Source organism: Natrix helvetica (assembly GCF_964273705.1).
Source record: "Natrix helvetica genome assembly, chromosome: 4".
Lineage (NCBI taxonomy): Eukaryota > Metazoa > Chordata > Lepidosauria > Squamata > Natricidae > Natrix > Natrix helvetica.
In genome coordinates, this window is record NC_138550.1 from 99,273,592 (window position 1) to 99,294,018 (window position 20,427).

General features: G+C 35.9%; 1 protein-coding gene across 4 annotated transcripts in view; it reads right to left on the bottom strand.

The window, feature by feature from the left end:
• MAK (male germ cell associated kinase) overlaps positions 1–18,659 on the bottom strand; it is a 35,080-nt gene extending 16,421 nt beyond the window's left edge. For all 4 annotated transcript variants that reach the window (XM_081953396.1, XM_081953395.1, XM_081953394.1 and 1 more), the window contains exons 1-10: positions 18,392–18,659; positions 11,534–11,825; positions 10,689–10,743; positions 9,773–9,894; positions 8,365–8,444; positions 6,818–6,950; positions 6,570–6,741; positions 4,990–5,157; positions 3,287–3,607; positions 2,372–2,562 (exon numbers count right to left, since the gene is read on the bottom strand). In XM_081953396.1, the coding sequence (XP_081809522.1) occupies positions 2,372–2,562; positions 3,287–3,607; positions 4,990–5,157; positions 6,570–6,741; positions 6,818–6,950; positions 8,365–8,444; positions 9,773–9,894; positions 10,689–10,743; positions 11,534–11,634 (1,343 nt within the window). In that variant the 5' untranslated portion in view covers positions 11,635–11,825; positions 18,392–18,659. The remainder of the gene's footprint in view (positions 1–2,371; positions 2,563–3,286; positions 3,608–4,989; positions 5,158–6,569; positions 6,742–6,817; positions 6,951–8,364; positions 8,445–9,772; positions 9,895–10,688; positions 10,744–11,533; positions 11,826–18,391) is intronic.
• Positions 18,660–20,427: the final 1,768 nt, after the last annotated feature.

Here is a 20,427-nt window from a genome sequence, read left to right on the forward strand (position 1 = left end):
AAGAATAATCATTAATCTGGTGCCAATTCCCCTATTCCAGAGTTTAGCAGGGATTGCCAGCCACAACCAGGCAGTTATGTCTTTTACAATGCTTATTTGTACTAAAAATTACAGGTCATTACACTGGTTCACACAATTGGTTACATGAAAATATATTATGCATGAGTTGGTTTGCAGCTGCACTGCCCCGGGGAAAAAGCTGTTGAATATGTTTGTAATTAAACTATAGTTGACAATAGTTTTCTTAAAGCCACCATTATAAATATTTAATCTTCAAAATGTCATAATATCTTTTTCAGTTTCCTCTGGAAACAAAAAGCATTAATTACTGAAGGTCTACTTACAAATCTGTCCAGTTATCTTTGGATATGCCTAAATAATACCATCATTTCAGTGCAGTGTACTTTTCCAGATATAGCTATATATATATACCGTATTTTTCGGAGTATAAGATGCACCGGAATATAAGACGCAACAAGGTTTTGAAAGGGCAATTTTTTTAAAAAAGTAGGTAGGTAGATAGAGGGAGAGAGGGAGAGATAGAGACATACAGTAGGTAGGTAGGGAGAGATAGAGAGTGGGTAGGTAGGTAGGTAGGTAGGTAGGTAGGTAGGTAGGTAGGTAGGTAGATGTTTTCAGGTGTATTTATCCATGTGCTGGAGAAGGAAATCGCTGACAAAAAATCCTTTTTTGTAAAACAAATGCATGCATAGCCTTGGAGGCTTATAGAGTGCTGCTGGGGGGGGGGCAAAATGGCCCATTTTTTGCTCATTTCTGCCCTCTCCAGCCCCCAGGAGCTCTGTGAAAGCCTTCATAAGGCGATGCACGGCCATTTTGGTGAAGGGGCGGGGCTTCAAGAGGCAAAAAAATGCTGTATTCGGTGTATAAAATGCACCCAGATTTTCAGCCTTTTTTTGGAGGAAAAAGGGTGCGTCTTATACTCTGAAAAATACGGTAATTTAAGCATTAAGCATAATAATAAATAAGGCAAAACTTCTCTAAATACAAGTATGAAGAATTTTACTTTATTTGTACCTAAAGGAATAACAATTGCTTTCTTATTTTTGTTTGCTTTGTATGAAACAAGGCAACGATGTTTGGCTTTCCTCTCAGAAAATCCACTAATGCCATGCTTATATACAATAAAAATGAATTCTATATCAGTTGTAATTTCAATGGTTTTTATTGTGTATCTAGACTGTTCAATATTTACAATCCTCTCAGTAATGTACGGATACAAAAATTAAAACACTATTTTAAAGCTGTAAAACAATATAGAAAGCAATAAAGAATCAGGACTACAATCAAAAAGCATCAATAACAACAACCATAAATACCTCCTAAAACAATATAATAAAATCGCTAAAATAGTGAATTTCTTAAAGCATTTACCAAAAATATTGTCCAGGGAAAAACAGAAGATCTTCACCATAGTGTAGCACCTGGGTAAACCTCTCTAGGGAGTAAAATCGACAAAGTGCTACCACAAAAAGGCCATTTCTCATTAAACCACCCACCTTACCTTGGAGTCCTTAAGATCTGGATAGGTAAATAAAGAAGGATATGCCCTTTCAAGTACCCTGGCCCAAGTTATTTAGAAATGCACATTAAAATCAGTACATTAAAATCCCAGAAACAAACAAGTACATTATTGCTTAAAGGGAATGGATTAGTCACTTGCAGTTAGCCCAGCAGCTATCCTGTTTTGAATGAAATGAAGATTCCATACTCTTTGGAAAAAATAAATTCATATATAAAACACTGATGAAGTAAACAAAATGTTTAAAAGTTATAATATTTATGTAGTTACTTACCAAGCACATCTTTCGTTGTATGGGTATACTGTGTATATATGTACAATGACAATAAAGTATTTATAAATTTATAAATTATATTAAAGTAACCAAAATATCTTTACAACCCCAAGGTATGTCACAACTTTTGAACACCCCTAATCTTTGGAAATTGAAAGCTGAAAAATTTGACACACCCTACATTTGTTAGTCCAAAAAAATTAAGTTACCAAAGTGTAAATGATTATTGCAAGTCAGTTGCAAACCAGATTGTCAATTACAGTTACTTTTGAGGTAATAATTATTTGCCCAGGTACCTTTGTAAAAAAAAAAAGATGCTAGCAAATGCCTATAATTATTTTCATATTCTGGTTAAGTCTGTTTCTTAGCTTAACCACACCCTCTTTAAGAGGCTGGCATCATGTTCGCATTCCAGAAGGATTTTACAATCAATCCTACATTTGGGGAAAATATAAGCTACATATAAAACAGCATAAGATACAAATATTTAGCATTTATCAGGGCCAGATGGAGAGACTATATATATTAATCACAAATAACAAAAAAAAAAATCTTACCTAAAAAGTGATTCTTTTGTTTTCTTTTCATTTAACACCACAATGCTAGGCTTCTTAAAATAAGAAATTCCAAATTCTGTATCATCAAAATCATCCCAACTATCCATTGTCTTTAACATAGTTTGACCCCAACGGCGTCGATTGTTTTTCATACCCATTGCACCATTTGAGGGTCCTATGGCTATGTGTTTCTGTTTTGATTACAAAAAAAACAGAAGTTATTTCTGATATATTTTAGAAGTTTACATTACTATGATGAACTGGAAAACTTGCAATATGTGTTGGGTGTGTGTTTGTGTTCGAAGGAGCTCTGAGTACAGAAATAAAATAAATTCTGTCTTCTTCTCACAGGAAAAAAATATAAAATACAATACTTTGCAAATACTAGAACAGAGAATTATAATAAATGATTATAATCATACATGCCTGTGAAAGAATACAAATGCCAGGAACATTGCTGCCGCCTAATTAACCTAGGATTGGATATGGAAATGTAATGTTAAGAAAAAAAGAGCACAGCTACAAAAAGAGCATTAACAATAGGACAAAAAGTATGTAACAGAGATAAAGAGATGTAGTTAGAGGAAAAAAGAACAGGAAAAACATGTGGTATGCAGAAACAGCATAAGCTACAGACGGAGATTATTTTTTTAAAAAAAAATGAGAAAAACCAAGGAAAAATTTGTAATAGTTCATGGAAGGTAATGGAGGGAGTGTGCAGAAAAACTGATTTATGAAGACAGGGTTAAAGAAATAATAAATAGTAACCCAAAATGTGCCTGAACATTAACATGTGATGAAACATTTTTGAATTCAGAGAATATATTGTAAAACTACCTCTCAAAGTGGTTTGAACCGAGCACCTCTGGAGCAATTATAGAACTTGGTCATAAGTCGTTTCTGAGTGCAACTTACTGATATTGGGTTTTTACTGATGGCTGGAAAGAAAGACTGAGGCTGTTGCTGTACTGATGGTTGCTGATTCACTGCATTCTGAGGCAGCTGGATTGACTGGAGGGGATGTTGGTTATTCTTGGATAGACACTGTAGCTTATCAGTTACATCTAGCGAAGACTGAGATTCTGGCCCAGATACAGCTTCTAATTTTGATATATGTTCAAGTTTGGGCAGAGATGGTTTCCGTTCTGTTAACTTGGGATATGGCTGTTTCTGACTGATGCATTGTGGAGGTGGTCCTAAAACCTGCCCCACTTGAAAGTAAGGAAACTTCAATGCCTAAGGGAAAAGACAACACTAATAAGTATGAGGCAGCTAAAAGTATGCAACTAAAGGTCTTGCCAAATAGAGGGTTGAAAAAATATATATAGAAGGTCATACAAATGAAACAAACCAGTTACTGGAGTCCAACAGGATTTTAATTTCATGGAAAACAAGACTACTGGAATGTAGTGACTGAGAACATAAGTTTGGATGTTCAAATCTCCCATTAACCATAAACCACTTAAGTCATGCCTAAGCCACTAGCAATTTTCCAAAAATATTCTAATAATTTCTGTGAACCAACAGTTTGCCTAAGGCTTTCCCCTTCTACTTCCATAAAAAAAGTAAAGGTAAAGGTTCCTCTCGCACCTATGTGCTAGTCATTCCCGACTCTAGGGGACAGTGCTCATCTCCATTTCAAAGCTGAAGAGCCAGCGCTGTCTGAAGACGTCTCTGTGGTCATGTGTCCAGCATGACTAAATACCAAAGGCGCAGGGACCGCAGTTACCTTCCCACCAAAGGTGGTCCCTATTTTTCTACTTGCATTTTTACATACTTTCGAACTGCTAGGTCGGCAGAAGCTGGGACAAGTAATGGGAGCTTACTCTGTTACATGGCGCTAGGGATTCAAAATGCCAAACTGCTGACCTTCTGATCGACAAACTCAGTGTCTTAGTCACTGAGCCACCGTGTCCCTTTCTACTTCCATATAACTTGTTAAATATAATTCTTTTCTAGTTTATCATTCCTGCCCCCATTTGGATGAAGTGTAAGTTTGCCTGCTGATCATCATCATCACCTTTAAAGTTCAGTATGTAAAAATGTATTTATGCATCTAAGGGTACAGTAATTGATAATATTTAAAATGTATTTTTATTGACTTTTCTCAAATGCTCAGTATACAGTAACTGATAACCACGCAGAGGGCAGTTTTTTCTCTTTATCTAAAGCTTTGAAAAACAAGTTGAAGTTGTTGCTAAAGATCAATAGGGAAAGACATAGGCATATTTTTTGAGAAGTATCAATTCATAAAGTCATTTCAAGCACCAAGAATGACAGATTCCTTGTTAATAACTTCCTGATTTGCCTAAAGCAGGATAGAAAACATGTAGCCTTCCATGTTGTTATATTTAATCAAACTTCAAATACATTGCAATATGTTTTATAGTTAATCTTACGAAATGATAGGTTTTCCTTCCTTTTAAGAGACTTGGCTAAAGAAAATTGCAAAAGTATTCTGTATATTGTGCAAGTGCTTCTAACAAAGCCATTTTTGATTTTGATGAAGTGCTTGTAAATGACTCATGAGTTTGTGAGGGTTTTTTTTTTTTTTGCAATAGCTTATACTAATTGTATAACCAAAATTGCCATATTGTAAATACCACAGGCCTGCATACCTGACTTGCTGTAGGTCGTTTCTTTGGATCCCAGTTTAACATTTCATTCATGAGAAACAATGCATCACTGCTGGCATTTGGAATGAGAGTCTTTAGATTTATTGAAACACACTGAGGGAATCGAAAATTCATTGCAGTAGCAAGCTGGTAACCTTCTGGCCAATCACTCTGTAAAGTAGGATAATAAGAGTAGCCTTTAAAACTACAATAAGTCATTTTTATTATTTATTGTCAAATGCCTGCAACTATTATTTTTTGTTAATTTGTTTAACCAAAACCCAGACTTGTTCACAGGCAGTTCTCAAGTAAGATTGCAATTGCAACTGGCAACTCTGTCACTTGAGTGATATGATCACAAAATGTAATGATATATGAGAATGACCTTGAGGGACAAGGGGAAAATATGTTGCTTAGGAAACTATCAGGGAAAACATGGGCAAGTCCCAAGTGGCTTAATAGTTAGAGGAAGAAACTTAGGAAGGATCTGCCCTAATTGATCTGGTGGTTAAAAGTGGTGGCAAGAGATCTGTACCTTCAGACTTCAAAAATTATGTTAATGTAGCCTAACAATAAAACAGAATTAGTTCATTAGTTGTGTTTCCTTTCTGGTTTACTTGAAAGGGCTGACATCAATCTTCCAACTCTCAAGGTACACTTTCCCCACTTGTGGCTTCCTTCTGGCTTCCCCATTGACTCTGCTTGGTGGAAACTGGCTGTGAAGGTCACAAATGGTGATACCAAGATCGTGGGATACTCCAACTGTCATACATGCCTTCTGATTGCCAAGTGCAACCACTTAACTGCAGGAATACTATGATACCATCTACCAAGGACCAGTTGTAAATCTTTTCCAGTGATGTCATTAACCCTGAATAGTCTCTGAACATGCAATGAGTGAGATTACCTGTGTTATATACTGGAAAGTTAATTATAAAGAGTGATGATATCAATCCCCACAATGAAAGAATGGCTGGACAAGTAACAGAGCTAGCACAGATGACAAAATTGATTGTTTTAATTAGAAAAAAGAGTGTATCCAGCTTTGCTTCTCCCTAGAAATTGCTTCTGAACCTGACTTGGAGTGGCTACTCCTGGGTGTGAGGGTGCTTAAAGGTGTGCAATTACAGAAGAGCATGGCATGAACTCACAGGGGTGGTTGCTGTAGGGTGAGAGAGAGTATGTGACTGGCGGGGGAGGTATGGCATGAGCAAAGTATGGCTTGTGGTGGGTATGCATGGAGGTGGAAGACTTACCTGAATAACTTAAACAACTTTCCCTGCTGGTTTCCCCATTGACTTTGCTTGTGTGAAGCCACGAGAGAACATTGCAATTTGCAAACACACAACCATGGGGTGCTGAAACTTCTATAAGTAAAAGCCAGGCCCCCAAGTGCTGAGATCATGATCACATGACCAGGGCTGCTGGGACAGCCAAAACCTTAATAATCGATCTTAACCACCACTCCTTAAGCACCGTAATTTCAAATGGTTGGTAAATGAGTGGTCATTAACCAAGAGCTACCTGTCATTTTAATTTTATTTGTACCAATTGTAATAATACGCATTTTCAAAATACTTTACCTTCTTTGGTGTTCCTAACACCTGGCAAATTTTGAAAATTTCATCAACTTCACTTGTTCCTGGAAAAAGTGGTCTGAGTGTATATAATTCAGCCATTATGCTACCAACAGCCCAAAGGTCAATAGGGGAACTATAAATAGAAGATCTCAATAAAACTTCAGGTGCGCGATACCTGAAAAGGGTGAAAAGAAATAACATAACTAGTCAAGAGGCTTACAAGTGAAATCCCCTTTAAAACTCACACTTACCATCTGGTAGAAACATAATCTGTGTATGGAGGCTGAGATCTTAGTTCTCTAGCTAATCCAAAATCAGCAATTTTAACAAGTTCTGGACCCATACAAAGAAGGTTTTCAGGTTTCATATCTCGATGAAAAAATCCTATAAACATGAATGTAGAATAAATAGATAACAATGGAGTAGATTTCAAATTCTACTAATAATAGGATTCTTTACTTTAAATTACACGGATTGCCATACAAATCTGCTTTTAAGTTTTATTTTCAAACTGCACTAAATACAAACTTCAAAAATTTATCAATCAGGTATAACTGGGAGCTAACCTATTTCACTGATCTGGTACTAACAGGATCAAACTACATTTAAGTCACTGGATCAACTGCATTTGATCCGGTTATCAAAACTTTAAAAGAGAGGTTTGTTGATTTATAGAATGAAATTAAAAATAGTATATGTTTAATGAACTAAACAAATAACTACGTCAGATTTTTTTCATGATTAAAATATATTTAGCCTAAGCATCATTCAGCCTACATTTAATGTAAACTTCTACATGCCCCTTTAAATATTGCCAAAATTGTTTCTTTTGAAAGCATATCATTCACAACAACAATAATCTTTGAAATTTGTTCTCCCCTTTACAGAGTCAATTAAATATTTCAATAATATCACAACTGGTATTAGAAATCAGGAATCTGATTCTTGGAAATAGATTACAGCAAGACCAATATAGGAGTAGGCATAGATCTGATGACAAAAGGATCGTAAAATATTATAATATAAAAAATAAAACTGAGAGAAAAAATGTCAGGTAGCTAACATTTTAAGATATAATAAATCAAAAGTTTCTCATAATAAATTTATACTATTCCAAATCTATACACTCTGCTACTAAAGGATTATCTTCTATAGAGTTCTACAATACTGCACCTAGCTCTATTATTTCTGTTGGTGCAGAACACTGTAAAATGTACTGCCGGCATTCTAATAAAACAAATGGACAGGAAAATTTGTACCTCTAATAAAAATTAGGCAGCCAAACATTATGATATATACAAAGGCATAGAACTACATACTTTATCAACTTAATACCATCTCTTGGATACTACACAGTACACACTATGAAATATGACAGCCCATTAAATGTCAATAATCGCAAATGTGAACAAAGTGAATTAGGATTAGTGTGGTTTTAGAATAAGCGCTGGCCATCAAAAACCCGATTAACACTTACAAAAAAGTGTCCATGTCATACTTCCATTTGAAGTGACTTTTTATGCCCAAGTAAAGCACTATTCTGGATGGAATTCTATGCAAAGAAATTGTAACATTGACAACCAGCAATCAATTAATATGTAATTCAGGTTCCGGAACATTTGATTCTCAAAATAATCTGATTTTTTTCTGAAGTAATTTATTTAGCAATTATTTTAAACTTTTTATCACTGGAATATTGGTACCATATATCACATGTCTATTACGTCTCCTGTTTTAAAAGTGTACATTAGCCTATTCACTCCAATACTACACAGTAGCAGCAATATACACTACTCACCATGTTTATGGATAAAAGCTAATCCTTGTAATATTTGATACATAATGTTCCTGATGACAGACTCAGGAAACAGTTTATTCCTGTAATATAACAGATGAACAAGGTGAAGATAAACATGATTCTTTTCAAATATAAACAAATATGCTTTACTATTTCATTTATTTATCCAATGACTTAACCACTTTTTAAAAAATAAAAATCATTGCAACAGATAAGTGATCTTAAAGAATTCAAGTTTCATTTTTTTAAAAAAAAAAAAACCTTATATTTAATAAAAAATGCTAGGAACCAGGAAAAGTTTTTAGTTGGAAAAAGGAGACAAGTGCATTATTTCCTCTTTCAAAATCCTTCATAACTTCAGCACATTGGAGAAATGTTTCAATCATTGGATTTTATTATTCTTATGGCTTATGATGAAATAGTAATCAAGTATGTGGCTTATTTGGGAAGAAATAATAAAGAGGTTTAAAGGTAAAAATTGGACATTTTTAAAGAAAAAAAATACCATTCAAAATGCAATATTTTGCTATCAAATACCAACAATATAATCTGAGAATAGCATAGGTTCCAGGGGTTTTTCACTTTTGGCTTACTGTATAATATGAATTATGGTTTAGCAACCATTATAACTAACCTGGAGAGTCTGTTGGTTTATTAGTTAAAGTGCTGGTCTAGAAACCTGGCAAATAGGCCCACCTTAAGAATGAAAGGTCAGATAACTTTGGGCCAATCACTATTTCTCAGGACAATTCAGTCATAGGGTTGTTGTTGTGAGGCAAATATGGGAGAAAGGAATATTATCTGTTAAGTAAGTAAGCTCCCCGTTAGGAGAGCGAGTGTGCAAAGAAGCGTAATGAGAGTGGTATGGAATAACACGCACACAAACCAGCATACAGATACACCGAATAGTATAAAATATAGTAGTTTACTATGTGGAAATAGAGAGGTATTCAGAGTTCAGTTTACAGTCCAAGTCATACACGGTTCAGTCAGTCAGCTATCAATATTCACAGTTTAACACACAAAGTAGCTAATAGTAGCAAGACTCAGTAACTCACGATACAGTATCTGATCAGCGTCTAACAAACAGAGAACTAACAGTCATTCTAGCTCTCTCTTATGGCTGCTTGAGGTAACAGCAACCAATTACATCTCTCTAGCATTTAAAGCAACAGATACATTTGTTACAATCATGGCTTATATACATTGCCAAGCCCAAGACTAGGGTTACATCCCTAAAATTATCTATGTCCGCTATCTTATTAATTAAAAAATACAGGTGGGATTTTTTAAAAAAAATCTAATAATAAACATCAAAAATTATACTTTATTAAACTATTGTGTATGTTGTGTGATGCATAAAGAATTATTAAAGAATGTGAAAACAGCAAATTGGTTCTAAACATACCTGTCTTTCATTAGCTGATACAGATTTTCCTTCATATATTCAAACACAAAATACAGATGGTCATTTTCTCGAATAACTTCTTTCAGCTTTATTACATTGGCATGATTAAGTTTTTTAAGAGACTACAATTCAAGACAACAAATAGTTTTAATGGGGGAGGTTAGTTCAAACTTGAATAGAAGTATTTACCATTTATAGACATACAGATTTTATTTCGATTATGACTTAAGATGCAAACTAAACCTAATGTGTAGATCTTTAACATTTACAAAGTATATTGCCATAAAAACTATATATTAAATTTCTCTAGATGCCTTTTCTTCTTCTTTTATCTAGTCTATAGGAAAAGAGCCTAATGCTGGGAATGATTGAGGGCAAAGAAGAAGAGGATGACAGAGAATGAAGTGGCTGGATGGAGTCACTGAAGCAGTCAGCGTGAGCTTAAATAGACTCCAGGGGATGGTAGAGGACAGGAAGGCCTGGAGGAACGCTGTCCATGGGGTCGTGATGGGTCGGACACGACTTCGCAACTAACAACATACAATCCAGATAAAAGTGTTGCTCACAAAAATCTACACTAGAGAAGGCTGAAAGGGGGCGAGGAGATTCCAATTTTTGGAACAGACAAATCAAATTGCATGAACTAGTCTCCATTTGTATAAAGCAAACCAACAGAACAAAAGTCCAAATTATTAGCCTTTATTCAGCAAATAACTTTCTTCAAGAGTACTTTAAGAAGCCTTCAATCTGTAAATGATTTTTATCAATACCAATTAGCCAAGTTCTTAACAATTCATTTTCTTTCTTTCTACATATTAGAGAATAATGTTAATTAGAATAACAAATCTGTATTTACACTGAACATAATATATCAGGTCTAAATATATTATTAAAATTATCATACTACCCTAATTACCTTAACTTCCCTCAGATTCATACATTCATCCCAAGAATAGAACTTCCTTTTCATTCTGAAATAAAAGTTAAAAGAAAACTTTAAAATAAGAGAATCATACCCCCTAAAATTTTATAAAACTTGTTAAAATATACTGAGTTTTAAAATATTATTACACAGGGTCTAAGAAATCCAGCAGGAGAAACACCCCTCTGTTTTTGAGAGGCTACTTCTTTTAAAAGTCCAGAATTGAATAAAAAGATTCACCCAGGACCATTTTGACAGTTACTGTTTGTAATATCTAAAATCTCTCCTAATTCATCAACATTTGCTATACAAATTTATATAGCATCTCAACAAATTCAACAGCTAGTGAAGATTTATTATCTTCTATCAGTGTCACAAGGAGGGATTTTATTTTTCAAATGGAGGAGGAGGAAATGGGGACAGAATAAAAACCACCACTTCTTCCTTATTTCCATCCTGCTAGGCGAAATCTGGCAGAACAATAAATAACCTGAAATATCAAAATGTTTTAAGGTAACAGCTTGAAGTATCCTCCGAGTTAAGTTTATCTCTTGCTGACCTTATGAAGAAATGCTGCCATAAAGTAAGATGACTAGTCTACCTAACCAGTGTATGTAAGAGTGTGTAACTGTCAGCTTTGGAAGCCATATTAACACGGGAGTTGGGGTTTTCTGGAACACTGACAGTAATAACAGCAAAGAAAGGCATAGGCAACAAAATGGGAAAAAAGATATGACAGCACAACCCTATAATTTGATCACGCAGAGATCTCAGAAGCTTATATGTATAGGACTGTGCCGTTAAGTATGAAATGAACATGAGGATATAATGACACATACCTTTTGATGGCCACCAGCTCCCCTGATTCATTGCTCTTCCCCATCAGAACACTGCCATAGGTTCCGTCCCCAAGTTGCTTCAGAGTTGTATAACGATTCATTTTGTAAAAAGTAAGGTAGCCAAATGCTTAAAAATTCTTGAGTGTTTCTTTTTCAGAATGGTGCTGTTATATGAGTAAGTAAACTGTCATAGTAGTTGCTTAAGTCATCAGTCTTCTTTCAATATTATAACCACTCTATCCAGAAATAATATAGTAGCAAATGGAGAAAAACTGCCATCCTTACATGGATCCTTCGTAACAAAACATATTATATAGGAAATGTTAAACATAACAAGGCAGTATAAGTTATACAATATGAACATTTAAATGAAAGAAGCTAAACCATACTCCTTAGGACTGGTATATTAATGATTTGCCTGCACTACTGTTATTGAGTGCATTATCCTATTATTTCTCTGCATGTATTATAGCGGCATTCATAGATTAAATTACAATTGAAAGACCAACTTGGCAAACTTGACCAACTGCGCTGGTATCATACAAAATACTAAATTAACATTCTTAATGTAAAATTGTCATTCAATGAAGATTGGACTAAAAACAACAGAACTTTCTTGCAAATGTAAATACAGGTAGTCCTCAACTTACAACAGTTCACTTAGTGACCATTCAAAGTTTTACAGCACTGAAAAAAGTGACTTATGATCAATTTTTCAGTTACAACTTTTGTAGCCTCTCCATGATCATGTCATTAACATTCAGATGCTGGGCAGCTGGTTCATACTTATGACCGTTGCTGTGTCTCAAGTTCATGTGATCACCTTTTGCAACTTTCTACTAGCTGTGAATGGGGAAGTCAGATTCACTTAAGCACCAGGTTACTAATTAACTGCAGTGATTCCCTCAACAACTGTGGCAAGAAAGGTTATAAAATGGGGCAAAACTCCCTTAACAAATGTCTCACTTAACAACAGAAATTTTGGGCTCAATTGTGGTCATAAGTCAAGGACTACCTGTATCCTTCTTTGCCTCTACAGTTGCACAGGACTCTGTCTGTATTCCGAATCTATTAATATTGATTAAGGCACCAGGCTAGAAATTATGAGACTGTGAGTTCTAGTCCTGCCTTAGCCACGGAAATCAGCTGGCTGACCTTGGACCAGTCACTTTCTCAGCCCGACCCGCCTCATAGGGTTGTTGTTGTGAGGAAAATAGAAGGATGGAAGTGTGTTGGATATGCCTACCGCTTTGAATTATTTATAATAATAATAAAGGCGGAATATAAATAAATAAATAAATAAATGAATAAATAATTAAAAAAAAGCAAGCAAGCAAACTATTCTTTGTGTATAAAATATACCCAACGTAATTCTTATACACATTAGAATTATACATCTACACATGTCTTGGAGAAGTAGCACGGCAACATATGCTTTTTATCAATGTTTGGTTAGTTTTAAAGAGGGAGAAATGTAATAAAGCGGTTTAGTCATATTTCTTTGACGTATTTTATTCATAATCATATTTTTATCTAAAGCTTTGTTTTATATATTATAATAAAATGAAAGGAAATACTGATAAAATGAAATATTGACATTGTCATTAATCTACACCTGAATCCATAAAGGAAATTCATACGCAGTAAGATTTAACTGGATACATAAGGTGTGAGCAAAAGTGAAACAAATATTGGAATATATACAGGGTTTTCTTTTAGAGATTAGAAGTGGAAATTTAATTTAAATTTCTGTGTAAATGCATTTCACTGCAGATAATGTTATTGTATCTGTTTAGTGACATAATAGAGGTAGTATAGAAGAGGGTATGTAGGGTATGTAGCCTGAAAAAGGAGCAAGGAGCAAAACATAAATATCCATTTATTATTTAATTCTATACCTGATTCTCCCTATTTTAATAATTTTAAATACTCTGCAAGTATTTCTTATTATTATTCTATCAGGTAACCACTTTGGGACCACAGAATATTCTATATAGACCCACAGAGTATTCTATACAACCTCATCTGACACATATGCAGAACTGGCATATTCCCAAGGCAACATCTTGGAGAAAGAGGAAAAGAACCTACTGTAAACAACAGATTGTTCCTTATTGTTGAGAACATGCTACTAATAATCTACTCAAGTAGCATTAAGAAAGGATTACTGGAGAGGACAGACAGAGGACATATTAGCACAACTCAGAAATTCCTAGCAGTATGAGAAAATTCAGGAACAAAAAATAATGCATTAGAACAATGAGCTTTAATGAGTTAGCTGATATGAGTAATTATTTCAATTGATAATAATTGTAAAACTATTATTTTAAGGCACAATTGTGTACTTATAAAAGAACTTAATAATTGAAATTCCACATGCAAGAACACTGTATTTTTTTAAAAATGACATATTTAATGATACAAACTACAGATAGTCCTCAACTTACAAAAGTTCATTTAGTGACTGTTCAAAGTTATGGCACTGAAAAATGTGACTTATGAGCATTCTTCATAGTTACGACCTTTGTAGCTTCCCCATGATCATGTGATCAAAATTCCGATGCCTGGCAACTATTTATGACGGTTACTGTGTCCCAGGATCATGTGATCACATTTGTGACCTTCTGACAAGCAAAGTCAATGGGAAAGCCAGATTCACTTAACAATCAGGTTACTAACTTATCAACTGAGGTGATTCACTTAACTATGGCAACAAAGGTCAGGAAATTGGGCAAAAACGTAGATGGGCTTCACTTAATTTAACAACCGCTTTGACTAGCGCAGAACCAAAAATGTGTGCATGTGCGCTTCGCTCAAGCGCGCAGCTTCCGCACTTGCACTCAGCTTCAAACACAAGGCGATTTCATGCATGTGGCTTCCAGCACACCTTCTCGGGCAGCTATGGTGTGCAGAGCGGGCGAGGCGTGGAAATCAGCTGTGCTGTATGGACGAGGCAAGTGAGCCAGAGAGTGTGATATATAGGGTGGGATAGCACCGGGGGTGGGGGTGGGCTCAGCCAGTGGTTACCGGTACAGGCGAACTGGTCCAAACCAGAAGCAGCCCATTTCTGGGCAAAGCTCACTTAACAAATGTTTCACTTAACAGAAATTTTGGGCTCAACTGTGGTTGTTATATTGAGGACTATCTGTATAAAAATTCATTTTAAGCTGGCACGACTGGGTACAAAATAATACCATACCAAATTGAACCCAGATATGTGCAATATTTTCGATCTGAAGGCCAATTCTGTAAATGTTAACATTCTGACTAGGGGGCACTCAAACAACAATGTGCCTTCCCTTCCCACTCGCCTTCCAACAGATCAGATCAACCAATCAGCCTGCAAAATGTGCATTTCTACATATCGCATAATTGAGAATTGGGAAGTGGGTGTGCCGGCCCATCTACAACCATCTGCAACCTACGCTTCCCCATCAACCCTTTAGCAGTGTAGATATGTGTTGGCACCTAAACATAGTTGCAGACAAGTTTAAATCGAGCTTAAATAGGCAAGTCTGTGCAGTTTTCCTGACAACGTTCTCAGAAATGGTTTGCCATTGCCTTTCTTCTAGGGTTGAGAGTAAGTGATTGGCCCAAAATAATCCCATGAGCTTCCATGCCTATGGAAGGACTAGAACAGTGATGGCGAACCTATGGCACGCGTGCCACAGGTGGCACGCGGAGCCATTTGTCAGGGCACGCGAGGCGCTGCCCTGTTAGCTGGCCAGCGCGCATGTGCGTGCTGGCCAGCTAACTTCACCCTTTTTTAAAGCCATTTTTCACCCTCCCCAGGCTCCTATAGAGCGAAAAAATCATGTAAAAATGGGGGGGAGCGCCTGTAGTGCGTGCATGCGCACTGGGGGTCTCACATTGCATTATGGGTGCAGCACACCTGCACACGACCCCCCTGCGCTCCCCCCACTTATGGCACACGAGCCAAAAAAGGTTCACCATCGCTGGACTAGAATGTAGGCTCTTGGTGCAATACTTTAATCTCTAAATAAAACTATTAAACAGAAGCAGCAAAAAGTGATAAACTTATTTATTTCCACCTTGCCCTAATGAAAACTTTACATGCAACATTCCATAGCAATTTTGAACTGGAATAAATTCCAGGAAAATAATTGCATAATGTATTATTGTCAAAGCCAGGGAAAGATAAATCATATCCCAAATCTAGATTGTATCACTATGTGAAGAACTATGTGTTTGCTGAGCACAGGTTCCATTAAAACAGATTATTCCTAGATTCTGGCATTCTGTTGGTATAATGCAAAGGCTGATTAATATTCTCTATCTAATATTTAATGGTATGTTTTTTTTTAAAATGGGCTGAATGACTCTTTCTATGCATAAAATATATTTCCTTATTTCTGTTTGAATTTGGCTGTGATTTTTAATATTAAAATAATAATTTAAAAAACAGCATGTTAACAAGTACAGTTACCATAGTCTATGGAGATCATGCTTATAAGATGCTTTAAGATATATAAAGCTTTTCACATAAATCTCATGCTGGACTCCTAATGCTTAATCCTATAAATAACTGGACCAGCAAATCAGTGGACTGTGCTATTAACTCTTAAATATGCTAGGTTAATACTTGATGGGCCTTATTCACAGAAACTTTATTTTTTATAAGATATACCCTATGGATGTTCAATTTTACTTTTTATTATACTTTTTATTTTTATGTTTTCTCATTGAAACAGTAAAACAAAATAACTATGTTTTAACAGACGTTTTAATTCTCACAAACAGAAATCAAAGGCAGCCTACATATTATGCAAGTAAAAGCCCAGCTATTCTCATATTGCAAAAACATTTGCCTCTGACTTCAAGATTGTTCATAATAGCTACACAATGTTCATTATTATTATATTTTGTGTTTAATCTGGAAATAATTTTAAATTTTTGTTCAAATGCTAGGACTGATGGAAGGTGGCCACAAATGTATATTCATAAAATATACTTTTTTAAATATAAGACTAGAAAAATCTGTTCCTTCATATATAAATATACAATAAAATGCTATGAAAAGACAGCTAAATGCTACACTCTCAAAACTCTGCTATTAACAATTATAAATTGAAGGTGTTTTGATTTATGAAAAAAAGAAATGCATCTGAAATGAGCAGTTTCCTTCTGTCTTCTTCCTTGTTTACTTTTAGAGGATAAACTGTTGTTGCTAAACACTGACAAGGTGTTACCAAGGTAGTAAAACAGATATTGCTCATTTACACAGTCCTGTGAAAGCTAAAGTCTTCTTTAGATTTATGACTAAACGACATGAATTAAACTTTTTTTTCTTGGTGTCTGTACATCTGTCATATTTTTCTATATTTTCCTGAAAGATTAAGAAGTTTTTAAAAGCTTTCCATTCCACAATATTTTCTTCACCTATTTAAAACTATTTTCTAATTTCAATGGAAGGTACAATTCAATCCTCTGAAGAATTGAGTATACCTATCAAATACTATGTAGAGTTATGCCTACTTGTGCAAAATGAAGTTAAAATACTGGATTTAATCCTTTTCAGTAATAAAAGTACATAAAGCTTACAGAACTTTTGAACAAAATTCATTAACTAAATCACCAGATTACTTCATTAAATTCTTCCCCAAATTGCAGGAAGAAATATTTAGGTAAGTTCACAGTAATAAATCTGAACAGTGCAGTCTCAGAACAAGTAGATGTTTAAATATATTAATATTTTGTTACACATAAAAGATTAGCGCCATGTAACTGACTGTGCTTCGTTCTGATCAAATTATATAAATGTACAAAGGAAAGAAATATCTCTCCTATTGTAGAATCACTGCTTCATCTATGCACAATAATGCTAAGATCAAAATTCTCCAACTCCACACTTCATAGTGTGATTACAAATAATTATTTTGCAACTATGTTAACAGTTCAAATGTGCTAATTAGGCTCATATAGTTCATCTATGAAAATGTTTTTTCCTTGTAAAAAGCAAAGGCAAAATCTATTCTATTTCATAGTCATGCACACATACTTTATACTTACAAAATAAAATCTACTGAGCGCAGATGACTCTAAAGGACTAGACTCTTACAGAACAATCATATTGTCAGCAGAAGTGTGTCATTAGATTATTAAGTAAACCCCAGGGCACCCATATTCCAATTGTTATTCCAAGACAGGATAATCCTTGGGTAACTGTCATTATCAGATATTTTCCTAGTTCAAGAAGTTGTTGGGGAAATAAAATATGTAAATAAAAAAAAAACACTAATTTGGGCTTTTTGAAGCATAATCAGTAATGAATAAAGTATGATCAGTAATGAATAAATAAAATTGGGACGTTATTGCATCTATTTAACTATTGCCCATTGAAACGTAAGTTTTAGAAAGTTTAATTTTGACACTCATCCCAAACAATTCCATATCCCTCTCATGCATAGGCTTATTCTCAATTTAATAATGGCTCGAGTGGCAAAACTGAAAATAAAGAGCCGGAGTCTTTCTTTTGATCAGGGGCGCACAACATCAAATTGTAATGCAATAGTACTTACACCTAAGAGAGAGAGAGAGAGGGAAAAAAGTCCGGGAATAAATCGACCTGAAGATGACTAAATAAGTTTATTCTTGTAGTACAGCGAAAGACTACTGGTTAGTCTCTACAGATGCTTTTGGACTTCAATTCCCATCAGCCCCAGCCCCCAATTGTGGAAATCGAAGTCCAAAATATTTGATGGGACGCGCGAGTCCGGTCCCCCTCGCGAACTCGAGTCCCGCAGGAAAACCCAGCCCTGTTTAGACGCGCCGTGACCTCCCAGCTTCTCTCCCTCCCGCCATTCTCTTCGCCCAGTCACTATTACTCCGCGCACTCACTGCTGAACTCTTGGCCGCTCAGGGAGGGTCCAGGGCCTCCTCCTCCTCCACCGGAGCCTCCTTTCCTTAGCTGCCTCATCCCACCTCCGAACCGTCGGCAGCTCCCTCGACACTAGAGAGGCCGGGCTCCGCACCGACTCGTCACCTTGGCAACAGCCTTCTTAGCGAATCCCCAAGCGAACTTGCCGACGCGAGCGAGCCACGAACGGAGTGGGCGGGACTTAAAGAGAAGGAGAAGACGAAGAAGAAGGCAAGCCGGGCGTGCGTCCGTGCGCACGCCCGCGCGTTCCTCTCTCTCTCTCTCTCTCTCTCTCTCTCTCTCTCACTCTCTCTCTGTGTGTTCGCTTCGAGTTTCTGATTGGCTGATTCGGAGACGATTCCTGACCAGGCCCGCCGCCGGATGACGCCTGTGCAGCACGTGATTTAATCCTCCCTTCACGGTGAAGGGCGGGTTGGGAAGAAAACTTGGAAAAGCTGCAGGAATCTTTGGCTGGCGATTATCACGAATTCTTTCTTTGATCAAATGTAATAACATTAACTTTACGTACAACTTTCTGGAATCATTGTTTCTCAGCTTGGCAACTTCCCCAGCATGCTGGCTTAGGGAATTCTAAGAGCTGAAGTCTACACAACTCAAAAATTGCCAAGGTTAAGCCTCGTTAAAGACAGTAATTGGGTTCTCCCAACACACTGGCCTAGGAACTAGTTACCGGTACGTACTGGATGCTCATCGTTGGTGGTTTTTAAGAAGAAATTGGACAACCCTTTATCTGAAATAGTATAGGCTCTCCTGCTTCAGCAGGGGTTGGACTAGAAGACCTCCAAGGTCCCTTCCAACTTTGTTATTCTGTTACTGTAATCCATTTTAATTTGGCATGTTGTGCAAAACTACAAAAAAAAGTAGATTAAATACACCAGCTATGGTTATTCATGGATAATCAAATCATAAGCATGGCTATTGAGACTTCTAAACTTAACAGTAACCAATTACAGAAGCTAAGCTACTTTGGGCTTTTATTGCCCTGAATAAGGGACTACCAGTAGCCTATCCACATTCTGGAATAAGGCAGTGGCAAGCCATTTCTGTGCTACTGTCAAAACAAAGAGGAACAAAAGCACAACTGTAGGAAGTCACCAGGAGGTCAGCTCGACTCAAACTTTTCCTTTTCAAAAATGCATATGGAATGGAAATGTCAGTCATGTCCCATGGAGTCCAGGACCCTTTTGAGAGAGCCTGGCCTAGCACAATCTGCTGCCAGCCTAAAGCACCACTGTTATGCGAGAATGCTGAAAGGCTCCAGAGATGCACTTTTTCCTCTGACATAGCAGATATACTTGCAGAACAATAGAGAAAAATTTGCATTTGATTTGAATCCTATATCTAAGACAATACAGAATGTTCTTTTATATATGGAAGAACATAGAGACTGGATTCCAATAACATACTAGCCAAACTAAGGACATGAATAATTTATGGTTCTTTATACTATGGGAATGTAGCCATTCTTTTGGCTCATTGTATGAACTAATCCATCAAATAAACTGTATCACAACATGGCCTATTAGTTTAGGCATAGCATCCTACCTAAACCTAAACTTTTCTTGACAGGGCTATTATAAAGTGTCTGCAGAGTTACTTATCTTCCTTACCACAGATTTCAACTTGTGTTGACAGATAAATTGATTCCACAAGTCAACTGTGTAAAAAAACAGATAACAGAATTCATTCTCTAAAGTCTAAAGGCTAAACTGTTGAAAACATCACATCTTCTCAGGTTAAAGAAAGTTCAAAAGAACATTTATAACTGATGCCGTAAGTTAAATTAAGTGTGGAACATTCCTGCTATTGTTTTCAGAATATGCTTCTAGATTGAAGTGAATGAAGTTAAGATTTAAGTTAGTGAAGAAGGAAAAACAGACTAATTTGCATTTAAATAATAAAGAAGAAATACATTGCCAGTTATGACATATCAGATAAGCTACTTGTAAGTGCAACATGTTTGCAAAATAGGTATATGCAAAACTTTCTTCAGGGA